Source organism: Dendroctonus ponderosae, unplaced genomic scaffold (assembly GCF_020466585.1).
Source record: "Dendroctonus ponderosae isolate FM_Combo_2020 unplaced genomic scaffold, Dpon_F_20191213v2 Dpon_F_20191213_8, whole genome shotgun sequence".
In the NCBI taxonomy this organism is placed as follows: domain Eukaryota; kingdom Metazoa; phylum Arthropoda; class Insecta; order Coleoptera; family Curculionidae; genus Dendroctonus; species Dendroctonus ponderosae.
In genome coordinates, this window is record NW_026019016.1 from 2,904,702 (window position 1) to 2,917,117 (window position 12,416).

The window sequence follows — 12,416 nt, forward strand, 5'->3', positions numbered from 1 at the left end:
AATGTGATTCAATTAGCGCAGCTTAAACAGATGCTCATAAATTAGACTTTAACGCTTACGACCGATTTCATAATTTGATGATAAAAATATTAATAATCAATCACATGCATTAAGCAGTGGAGGGCTCTATAACCAGCCGAAAGTTTTTAAACATTGTAAAGCAAATAAAATATGTCAAAGCCACGCAGTGAGAAAACTAATTATGACTCGTCCTTCGTACGCTTTATAAACAATTTCTCTTTTACTGCGAAGTAAATCGCATCGGCTGCATTCCATGCTGCAAGTCACATTGTCGAGATCATGATCATCCTACCGTCATATTCGATAATTCGAAAAGTCAACTCGTTCAACCGGGCTAATTGAAGCAAGGCAATTGAAGCAATTATCTTCAACACTCCACAATGCTTAAGGCATCTGATAGAAAGCGCTCGTACGTGTTAAAGATCACGTTTAGTTAATGGGTTTTTTAAATAGCTTAAAGCAAGAATCTCCCAACTTTTTGGCCTAAAGAAAATCTCTGCAGGCAAACAAATTAAACCTTTTCAAAACTCGCACTGCGGTGACACCGGAAGTAGGCAAAGTTAGCGAGTTGGTAATTTTAGGTGGAACACTCTGTATAGTATTAAATTTTTGAACTCCACTAAACCGTAATATCCTATACATAAGTCTAATCGTGTTTCAGATTTTTCCCATTTTAAATCAAAAATTAAATTTGCAGGCACAAAAATTATTACTACATCTTTTTGGCACGGAGTTCTTATTGAGAAACACGTACTTTATTATAATATTTATAACAGTTTGATTCCTATTAATACGGAGTGTTAAAAATAAGTTTACAATTAAAATTGAGAAAACTTCTGATAATTTCATCTGATTTAATATGATTGAAGTAACAATTTTATCTGATTTAATGTAAAGAAACAGACAATTTTATATTTGTATATAACTATTTTGCTGCGTATTTTCAGTGTATTGTTGGCCATGTCGAAAAATTCTGTTATTAAATTATCTCAAGAACCATGTGCTCTCAAGCAGATTATAAAAACGTCTAGAATAACCAACGAAATTAAATGTGAGCGGTATTCTTGTGGAGCTCAATATGCCTGTTGAGTACTGTTTTCTAAAGATGCTCCAAATTTAATAATAAATACATCCTTATAAAAAAATTCACAAGTTAAGACTTGGGTTGAAACTGAATCTGCCATTTAGGCCGCTTTTCATCAACAGATCAAGTTATAAACCAGCAAAGTTTTATAAAAAATATAGCAAAAGCCTCGTATGCATTTCGTATGTCTGTCTTTTTTCGCATTTCTTTGGGTAAAAGACTTGGGCTTAAGCACATTTTACCAGCATATCCAACATCAAACGTGCACATTTTAATGAAAATCGAGCGAAAACTGCTCTTGCCAAAATCGCGCTACGTATTCCGTAACTCTTCATGATGCGAGCAAAGAAGAAAAAGCATTCATAAAGTATGGGTTGGCTTGAATGTGATTCTGTCATTTAGCCAGGCCTTTACACAATATATCAACATTAAATAATTCAAGATTTGCTAGCATTTAATTTAATACAAAAATGACTGATTGACTGATTTGTTTACGGCGATGATCCAAACAAGATGCAACGGAAACTTGTTTTGGAAAATATTGCCGTGCGAAGAGACACTTTCTACAAAAATGTCAACTATAAACACACTGAAATTGAACTGCGTTGTAAACGAATTACTCATCCAAAGGGCGATCGAGCAAATTTATTATATCATGTGGTTCTGTAGTTCGGTGCCTCTAGACTAAGGCAAAATTTCGAAGTCACATCGAGTTTTTCGCAAAAAGCTGTCTAAATATGCCGTTTATTACAGGCAAAGGGCGCCAGTTCTTTGTGTCGTGTGAATCGCGGTGTTAGATGGGAAATATGGAACCATAGTGGCCCTTATATGTAAGTTTGTCATTATTTTGCCCGTGGTGCCATATAGATGGAGAGCTTTTAGTCCCATATTGTTGACTTGTATTCTTGTATGTTGTATTGGGTTTTGGTATTTTTTTAAATTTTATTTTTGTAAAATTAATTATTAAGTCCGACATTATACATTAAACTAGATGCTGTCTGGAATGAAATATTGATTTTCGGTATATGAACTTCTACAGTCTACACGCAAAATCAATGTCGTTCTCCTGTGAATCACAACTTTGATTGTCGTGCGCGGTATTTTATACTAATTATTGTTGTTTCCCTGTTACCAATTACATAGCAAATTCAGCGGTTCTTGTATTTTTAATAGCGATTGCTAAAATTTTAATTTATATTTCGCGTTGTTTTTCCAAATTTCGCACTCTTAACAAATTATTTTATCCAAACGATTCGTGCTAGGGATTTTCAGCGCCCTTCGGGCTGTAAGTGGTCACTAAATGGATTTGAGTTTTTTGTGTACTGTGAGTCGCGTTATTAAGGCAAGTACGGTAGTTTAGCCTGCCTGCTAACTGCAGGATTAAAGTATCCGGAGTAACATTTATTTATGTGTTCAAGTGCTGGATGAGAATTCTCGCGGATTAATCAGTAGGCCTTAAATAGAGGATGGGGCGCCAGCTTGCTGAACGTTCTTAAGAATGATTTCTAATCCATAAATCCTTTGGCATGCATAAAGCTTGAACTAGTTTTGTTGATTGTTTACATTTCTCTTTCTTTATTTAATTGCTTTGGACATATTTTCTGTTATACTAACCACATTTTCTTCATTTTTTGAAAGTGGCACGGTCAGCTTTCGGTAAGTTTGTGATACTTTAGTCCTAGTTTTCAAGTAGTTAGTCAAGCGCTTTAAATCATTATTACGCATTGGAAATATAACTCTTTATGGCGCAAGTGCGGTACCAAATAACGGAGTCTAGACTACATTATCGAATCCTCCATTATGGAGAGAAACGAAGCGTGTGTTCGTTCATTGTTATTCCCTTCAATTATGCACCGAAACGCACATTACCATGAGACCAATCTACCGAATCAGCAATTTAACTTGGGGACATTTAGGTCTATTAACCTCAATGCAGTCGCGGTTAATTTACTGGTGCGTGTAGTGAGGATACGGAGTGATCAAACCACAAATCCGCTATTCTGCGTGAAAAACTATACAAGAGAAAAATTTCGAAAGTTGCTTTCATGGTTTTTCAACCTTTACACCGAAATTAGGCCAATTACGAATGATGCTTCCACATTATTTTAAGTGAACCGTGGACAATAAATGTTCCTCACTGCCATCCAACTAATAACAGATTAAATGCAAGATAAACTACAGATTTAATAAATAATGGAACATAAAGTTACAGTTAAAAACGCTGAATTTTGTAAGGTCTTGAAAAACTCGTACGCGATCGCAACAAAACCTACAAGATGAAAAATTTAAAAAAATACCTGCTTGCATAACCAGTTGTATAGTTTGAAAATGATTAATTACACAAAATTACTATCCGGCACTGAATCGCTAAAGGTCGAGCTTCAGAATGTTTACATTTCGATCCATCGATTAAAAAACACTTCTGGTATTTTTAAACTCAGTAAAACTGTAAGCAAATTAGCTCCGTTCGGATGAAGGTTTCTAAACTGAAATTTTTCTTGAACAAACTTAAATTCACAGTGTTTTCTGATTCGAACTATAAATCTTATCTTACTGGCATTGGGATTTTTACTCACTCATTTTCTTTCACTCATGCTTGAATAATAGTTCAGTCCATATGAAATAAATACGTTAGGAAAGACATAAAATCAGTAATTTACTCAGAATAACCCAAAAACAAGTTAACTTATACTCATAGTGAATCATCTGAATATTACTCGAACTGAACAATAATAATTTTCTAGCAGATTTTTTTTAAATCAGAAAGCAGGATGGAATCTGTTCACCGTCTCAACTGGGCAGTGTTTCGAATAACAAGTGCAATTATTTTCTGAAATATAATGATGTTGCAGGGCCGCTGGTTCGGCCTTAAGGCCTTAGGCTCTCGAAACCCGATACCAAAGAGGATAACATTTCTAACGGGTATTGTACCCATAATAAGCACCTTGAAAGGTCATTTCAACGTCAGGAATTTACATACAAAGTACCAATGAAAAGGGGTGTTGTTGAAAAAAATTGCTTCAGTTCTAGATAATTGGAATCGTGCTGCATTGTTGCGTTCCAGGAATTAAAACCATTGCAGTGCGAACATCATTTTAAATCAGATGCAAGTCAAATAATGGATAGAAAATAATGCATGCAAGAAAGATGCAAGAAAATATGATTGTGATTATGAAAAAAATCGCTTTTTCCTGTTTTAAAGTTGTTTAAAGTATTGCCCACCATAATAAATTTACTGGAAATAAAATTAATTTCGTCCTTGAAGCCTGACTAATTTCGTCATTGTAACAGATCATAAAATAATAATTTTCAACACAAAACCCATTGATAGTCGCTTGAACAATGTAATTAGGGTTAATTGCTGTTGACAAACTGACCCTTCTTTGACTTCTGATACAATAATTTTGTTGGCATCGTGTAAATATGTAATTTTATGAAAAGTATCTTGTAAGATATCATGCAATCGAACTTGGGTTCAAATAATCAATCAGTATATCACTTGCCAATATCATTAACTGTATTAAGTAAATATGATAGAAATAAACGAATTCGTGTTCATTAAAATCATGAGTTTTAAATTACTAATCACTTATTTTGAGCTTTACATCGCTTTTTAAAAGCTTGATTACAAGCAGATAGGATTAGATTTAAGATTGTTAAATTCGTTCAAAGCTTGATAAGGATTCTAACATTGGAGCAAATAATACGTTTTATTCACACTCCAAACAAATCGTGCTAAAGCAGAATCTCTGATCATGAGATTTTAATCGCATTAATGGCGACTTTAAGCAACTGACTTCTTGCTTCCACAGCAGTTGCTTAATACACAGACTTAGATAAATAAGTCACGCTTTGGAAAAGATTGCTTAAAAGGAATATTTCAACTGCAAGTCTTGCAATAGTAATTACAAAACACTCTGGAGAATCACCAGTATATTTTAGAAAAAGAAATATTTGAAATAGGGATTCAAATTATATTAAACTTATAAGTAAAGAGTAATTTCAATTTACTAATTAATCGTTGGAATTGTCTTATTGTTCTCCAAAATGGACACTTCTGAACGATCTTCAGCAGTTCTTCAAGGAATAAAAAGGTTCCAGATCAGCATTGCGCTTCTGACTGTTCCGTTGTACACCTAAGTTGAAAATTCGACTTAGTATATTTTTCCAAGTCCAACACACACATTTCTTCGTCAGTAGCTATGCGTGCATAATCCGACTGTTATCGCTAGGAACATTATGTTTGTTGTGTTATTAGTGTCCTATTTTTATAAACTTGACTGGTTCCAGTCGCTTCCCCATGAGATAAACGGGTTAAAAGCCTGAAAGTGAACTAAACTGAAGTTGTAAAGTACTTCAATGTAATTAAAGGAATCACTGAATGCAACGACAATTCATTTAGAGTTGCGAATTGCACGGTTCCGGCTAAGAAAATGGCTGTTGAAGACGACCCTGCTGGGTTCCTACATAAAGCGCCTTCAGGTTCTGATACTGACCATTTTATCAAGAGAAAAGGTACCTGAAGAATGGCCCTGATTAGCTACCAATAATATCGCAAGCAGAATAGACAAAATTTTCAATACATTTTACTAATTAAGCTTTAATATATTTTATATTAAATTACCAACTATATTTGCTTAGCCAGAAGTCCAGTTCTTGTGCTAAATTAAGACCTAAATCATGACATTACACCTACCTAAATTAGCACATACTGCGGACAACACAAACACAAATAAAACAACAAAATCACTCAGTCATCGCATAACAAGCAAAACGTCCAAAACAAAATGAAAATAAGGAAAAACTAACAAAACACACGAACAACACAGCGCCTAAAAGACAACTGTCTGACTGAGGAAAACGTAAACAAATCAAAACCCAAAACATGTCCTATGAAGCTAGTACCGACGTTCCCTCCACTAAATTTTCTCGCCCGTAAGTCGCATCTCTGCTTGCCACTAGCCAATCAGCTTGCAGATAATTTTTTAGGTATCCTTTGAATGAATTTTTGTGCACATCTGGGGCATCCTAAGGTCATGGTAAATCGACAGCAAACGTTTCCTTTCAACATGCATGCATGTTTTTAATTATTCAGCGATCTACTGTGTTGTGATTGGTCAATTGTTTGCACGAAGACCTTTGTGGCCGATAGATGTCTTGTCAGCACGAAAAAAACCGTCAAGTTCCTTCAGCTTAACCTCACTTCTACTGACTATTTGTTATGAGTTTATTCAACGTACAAAACTCTTAATTATTGCTTTATTCAAAATGGGTCGTCGTTATTACTGCGAATATTGTGACAAGACTTTCATTGATGAACTGGAAGCACGAAGAAAACATCTACAGAGCGCCCATCACATTAAACTTCGTAATATGCACTATGAGCATTGTAGAGGTACTTAACTGAACACTTCGAAGTGTTTTTGGAGCTCTAGAGGTATTGGGTACTTGCAGATCCTGCCACTATACTGAAAGAGGAACTATTGAAAACCCCTTGCAGGAAATATTTCCAGAATGGCACGTGTATGTTCGAAGGCAGCTGTAAATATACTCATTACTCTCCTGAACAGTTATGTGTACTTAGACAGCAAGGTAAACAGCAAATTACGCAATTAATTTAATTTAACAGTCAAGTTTAAAATAAGTTATGATTGGGACGAATAGTGAGTAAGTTTAATTCCAAAAAGCCAGTGCACAGAAGTGTGTTCACTTTTCTTACTCGTCAATCATGGTATTCGCTGGTAAATACTTATTCTTAAAAAGTAATCATAACACCCGAAAGATGAAGCACCAATCTTCTGATATATGTGTTATTGTTCCTGTTGAATAATGAATTTAACTGTTCAGTTGAACAGATGGAAATAAAGCGCCAGAAATTGGACTTGGAAAAAAAGCACATTCCATCTGTAGAATCCTGGCTGGAAAAGTATGAAAGGGTTGCTAATAAGGATGACAGCAGCACTGTGCACACGCCCTGGACTTACCCTGAACAGTTAGTGGGCAGAGCGGACTTACCACCATCTCTAATCAAATTCCGTCCGGAACACTTTCATGATGATGATTTCGAAGAATGGGGAAAATAATAAAGCAGACTATTAAAAGTGCAATTACAGTTTTCTTAGATTTAATTCCAAACGTGACCTTTGATCGGATATTTTCGTAATAGGCTTCTTGAAAGTGTTTGAATTATTCCTAACGAAACCTTCCTCCATCTATGGAGAAGGAACCCAGAAAAATGCATATTTTGCTGCACAAAAAAAAATATGTAGGTACGCCAACTTTCAAAATAATTGGTGAACAAGATAAGCACCGAAAAATTAAACAAAAACAAGTTAAAGAATCTAAATTTATGGCTCTGCAAACTCAGTTTATTTTCGAAATTTGCGACATTAAGTTTTTATGAAGACTCACCCCTTGGGCTTTTTGCATATTAAGTATACCAAGACTTTGGTATGTTTTGGTACTCGCGCTAGCTCAATTTGTTCCTGATTTATGAGTGAAAAGTGGCGTCAGGTTTTAAGCTTGTACCTAAACGAGTAATAGTCAAAATTTGTTTTTTTGCGTGAGATCTGCTACTTTTTCTGAACAGACATGTTCGTTTTAATGAATTTTCTATTCAGGGATATAAAATGGGACGGCGTAGCTCTAATGGTTTAGCTGTTATTAATAAAACAAAACCAGTGTCTTAGTTATGGTACTATATTCCGAGATATTGATTTCTATATTCTTACAAGCTTCTGTCGAGATAATCAGGTTGCTATTTCTATCAGATTAAACACATTGCGTTTTAATGTAACTGATAATTAAACCCAACGCTAGCAAAACGTTTTACTCAACCAAATAAAAATCTACGTAAATGGAGAGGCCTTTAATCTAAAAACTTTTTCTAAGGGAACCTAAATCGGAATTTCTAAGGTCTGTTGATTCTAATACTTATTATAAAAAGCCTTAAAATTAAATTCGCCAACAATTTTACAACTCTTTAAGCGTAGAGGGTGCAGTTTTCAACAAAGTGCAATCTTTTTACTTTTACTTACTCTTAATGTAACAGAAGGAGGACGTAATTGTATGGGGTATAATTTTTTTAATAAATAATGTCTGCTTTGATTAAACTTAGGAAGTAAATACATAGTACCATATCTTGGTAAGTAGATACTGGTTTTGACTTCGGGGGGTTTTACTTTTGGTAGGTAATTCATAGACCCATTTATTTCAGGAATTCAGTAAGAAAATCTTAGAAAACGCGTTTTGATTGTGTGACTTTAAGTACTATTGTAACGAGTCGAAATTGACACAATATTTATTATCACTCTTTAAAACGTCCTATGAGATACAAAAGGGGCAGTGAAGCCGAATATTTTGTTGTTAAATACAATCTCCAGGGCTTTAGTTGCGTTTTTACATTGTTACTGTCTGGCTAAAGCGACGAGATTTTTTTCAAAAAAATCCCAGTTTATTTCTATTTTGCCATTAAATTGGGTCCCATCAAATCAAAACGATTCACTGTGGAAGTTATAGAATATAAAATCAGCGATATAAAGGATCACAAGGTACATACATTTGTGGTCGGAACACCGGGTAACAGCATTTACAGGATATCTTGTAATATCAAACAATACATATAAAGAACGGCTTTATATTTTTTTCCTGGAAAGGAGCTCGAGGCTTAATTTGCCGAAGTTTCTCCTTCTCCGTGGCCGTCTTTGCGGTTCAAATGGCCCCGGAACGAAGCTTGGATTTTGGCAGCAGCTTTATTCAAATCCGGATCCGTCAGATCTATGTCGAGCTCCTGAAAATATACGCCTTTACAGCTGCTGCCGGAAATAATTATATTTTCTAAAAGATATAACCCACCTCTTCTTTGTTATCTTTCTCGTCGGGCTTCTTCTCGCCCTCCAGATTTTTCCTCGACATGTGACCCCGGAAAGACGCTTGTATCTTGGTGGCCGCATTGCAAAGTTCTGAAACCAAGTGAAATGCCTCATTATTAAACATTGCGCTGAAAAATCTTCGGGATCAAGTTTTGTCTTTCTGAATAGAAGATTATGATCAGAAAGAACGGTTTAACCAGCAAATGTTTATAGAATACTTTTGCAATTTTTGCAATTCAAACTTTTTACCCAATCAACTGGGTGTAGTTTTTAGAGTGGAGAGAGAGTGGTCGCGACCCACATTTGAACCAATTCGTAAATTATGTTGGCTTTTTGTTGTGTCCGCAAGCTAATTGGCTTTATTTTTGTATTGTTTCCACAATAGAGAATTTTTTAAACCTTTTTTTGGGTTTGCTTATGTTATTTTGAGATATTTTGATTTGTTTTCCTGACTGCGTGTAATGGTTATTCTATTCTTTTCCCTCTTGGGTTTCAGTCAAAGTGTAGAAGATAATTTTTTATATCGTTTATTTCATAATGTTTCGGTGATTTAAGATTTAAAATTCATACAACCTACAAACACTAATTTACAATTAAAATATGTTGTAAAAAACTATAATTTATAAAGCGTTAAAACATCATTAGTTCTTGAGGAAAAAAGCTTTTTTTGTTTGGAGAGCAAAACATTTGAAAAACTTACCTTATAAGTGGGAAACATTAGATATAAACGATATAAAAAAATTTATTTCACACTTTGACTGAAACCCAGGAAGGAAAAGAATATAATATTTATTTTGAGAATGACTTTACCTTCGTTTTGTTACCATCTGTCTGACCTTCCCTGTTTAGGGCCTTTAATTATTTATGTAATTGATTATTCAATCGCTTTAGCCTCGAAAAGTTTCTGTCTTGCCGATCATTTATTAATTCGTCGGTTATTAGAATAAGCTTTAGTTTTTTTTACGAAAAAAAATCGATTTTTTCTTGGCCAAGGCAGCAACTTGCTTGCTTTTCCAATAGTTGACTAGCCGAATATTAATCCTTCCAACAATTTTGGGAGCGGTTGTTAGTAGTTCGGATGGTTTTCTGTTTCGCAGTTTTTGAATCATTTTTCTTGCAGTTGGATACAATTTGTATTTTGTATCCAATTTATTCGAAAACCGCTAAGCCCATTAAACGTGAAGGTTTTCTTGCAAAAAAATCGTGTAATCCGTCTTGATTTGGCTTTATCGCACCAATGTGCCTTCAAAGTTGGAAGATTCTCATTTTTTCCGTTCTCGCGCTCCGCGGAGCCTCAAAAGATAACAAATTGTATTCTTTTGTCTGAAAATATGCCGCTTTTCTCCCGGGAAATGTGATTAATGAAGTTTTTGCCGAGTCCATTTCATGCTTCAAAGTTCCGGCTGTCGTCGACTAGGCATTGTGCCATTATGTTACCGTTTCACACAAAATTTGCAATTAATTTCACTTGACGAAATTAATGTATCATAGTTTTTACCCTCATCATCGTTTTATTTGAATTCATTTACATTTCCAGCTCAGTTCAACCAGAATATGCCTATCGATTCTTCTATCTCAGCCAAACAGCAAACGTGCGACTTGAAAATCTACCAAAATCTATTTATACCAGTTCTAAACTTTGTAATTAAAACTGTGTAGCATTGAAGCAGATTAAAGCCACATTAAACAATTGCTACTCAAACATAGACGAAGTGGAGACGGTGTTAGATTAGATTTAATTAAATCCTTTCAGATTTGCACTTGAAGGCGTTTCTCTAATTATTTGAAAAGCCATTGAATTTGCGAGGCAGAATTGAGGAAACCGATGTGTTCGGACATGGATACTTATTGACGATGGTGATTAATTGTAGGGCGTTAAAGCTTTCCTTGAGCTTGAAAAGCGGGTGTGTGGCAAATGGGCACAAGACCCGGCCATAAATCAATCCATTTCCTTAAAACTTTGCTCAATCGCCCTTTATTAAAAAAGTAGCCTCTTCGTACCCATAATTTAGATATATAGTCGCGCTATATATTAACTAAGCGTTCAATGCCTTTCCTGCTCCTTTATCCGCTAGTAATCCATAGAAATTCTCGGCAGTCCATTCAAATACCCCAAAAAGGTCAGATAGCTGGATTGTCGCGATAACTCTGAACGTTGCGAAATTTCGTCAATAGCTTTTTGGTCTCGAAAATGCTTAAGAAGCAGATTAATGGTCGTTCGTAAGACTGGCTGAGGAAAATGATTGGCACCCTATTTTGGGATATAAAAATTGAGGGCCGTAATGACTTTTTCCCCAAATGTTTCCAATAGTTTGTCTCAGAGATCAAATTCTAATTCCAAAGTAACCGAGCAGACAAATTCAAGAAATCGAAAAACGGCAACATTACCGATTTAAATTAAACCGACCGAGATCCTAAAAAGCAATTTAGCATTCTTTTCTCCAACGAAATGGAGCACAACTCCTTAAAGGACGAAAAAGAATGTTGTTCTGCCAACCACCAAGCCGATGCTCCGGTCTATCTGAAATGAAATCATTGAGGAAAGTTTTTCTCGAACGTGGCAAAGTTGATAAGTTGGAAAATATAATTTTCCTATGAATGTCCATTTAACTCATTTTTTTGAAACCGTATTGGGTGGTTATTTTTATTAAGCCGAAATTAGTTGACTTTTACATTCTGGCCATTTAACGGATTCTTCATCTTTCGAAAGCTACTGGAAAATTTTGTTTTGAACTGGCAGAAAATCCTCAGATGATATGCTGAAATGATGATTTCTAATTTTTCTTCACTTCAAGGAAATCAATCCTCTTGCTAAAGTTTCCTCGAGTATAGTTTCTGTACCTTCGGGATCCTGGCTTTAATATTAAAAATACTGCATGATCAATCAGGCAGAGGTGTGAACAAAAACTGTGTTCACATCTATCCATTGATCTCATTACAAAAATCCGATAAAGCATGTCACTGATCTGATTCTGCTATCTCTCCCTCCCGCATAGACTCGATATCTATTTATAAACGATGCCGGAAATCAATGTATCCAGGCACAAGGTAATTTAAAAATTGCCTCCTGCAACGGGAAATTCGTGGAGCGATTCGAAAATGAGACAGTTGAAATTTGCCAGAACTAATCCAGTTTAGATGCGACGCTTTCAATTCGTACCTGCATCGTCCAGTCTGAACTCGTTCTCCAGCTCCTCCCTGGTGGGCTCCCTTTCAGGTTCTTGTTGCGATTGCGATTGTGGTTGTTTCATGCTTTTTCTGGTTTTATGGCCTCTAAAAACGATCGATGTTTTAATGGAAAATAAATTGTGCGAATGAACGAGCTTACCGAAAAGCTGCTTGTATCTTAGTGGCTGCTTCTTCTTCGCTGTTTGGCTGTTTCTCGCTATTCGAATCCGCTGTTCCGTTTGATCGGACTGTTATCGTCTTGGCTGAACTGG

General features: G+C 35.4%; 2 protein-coding genes and 1 long non-coding RNA gene across 5 annotated transcripts in view; 1 reads left to right on the forward strand and 2 right to left on the reverse strand.

Moving 5' to 3' along the window:
* Positions 1-6,106, reverse strand: part of LOC125505510 — a 12,447-nt gene extending 6,341 nt beyond the window's left edge. Inside the window, exon 1 of the long non-coding RNA XR_007282230.1 lies at positions 5,802-6,106. This is a non-coding gene — a long non-coding RNA (uncharacterized LOC125505510). The remainder of the gene's footprint in view (positions 1-5,801) is intronic.
* On the forward strand, positions 6,097-10,650 carry LOC109541484 (zinc finger matrin-type protein 5). 2 transcript variants are annotated; one of them, XM_048669460.1, is made up of 3 exons: positions 6,097-6,500; positions 6,560-6,697; positions 10,514-10,650. In XM_048669460.1, exons 1-3 carry the CDS (start codon positions 6,179-6,181, stop codon positions 10,633-10,635), a joined length of 582 nt encoding a protein of 193 aa, XP_048525417.1. In that variant the 5' UTR covers positions 6,097-6,178; the 3' UTR covers positions 10,636-10,650. The 2 variants fall into 2 exon arrangements, with proteins under 2 accessions (XP_048525417.1, XP_019765905.1); XM_019910346.2 differs by lacking the exon at positions 10,514-10,650 and adding an exon at positions 6,953-7,212.
* Positions 7,787-12,416, reverse strand: part of LOC109541491 — a gene marked incomplete in the record, with an annotated part of 32,147 nt that continues 27,517 nt past the window's right edge. For both annotated transcript variants that reach the window (XM_048669462.1, XM_048669461.1), the window contains 4 exon segments: positions 7,787-8,894; positions 8,960-9,066; positions 12,137-12,249; positions 12,305-12,416. In XM_048669462.1, coding sequence (XP_048525419.1) covers positions 8,772-8,894; positions 8,960-9,066; positions 12,137-12,249; positions 12,305-12,416 — 455 coding nt within the window.

Bases quoted from the DNA above. Each gene is read 5' to 3' on its own strand.
- LOC109541484 (XM_019910346.2), top strand. From the start codon at position 6,179: ATGCATGTTTTTAATTATTCAGCGATCTACTGTGTTGTGATTGGTCAA. The intron at 6,501-6,559 runs GTACTTAACTGA...GGGTACTTGCAG, and splicing joins GCACTATGAGCATTGTAGAG to ATCCTGCCACTATACTGAAA. The intron at 6,698-6,952 runs GTAAACAGCAAA...TTAACTGTTCAG, and splicing joins ATGTGTACTTAGACAGCAAG to TTGAACAGATGGAAATAAAG.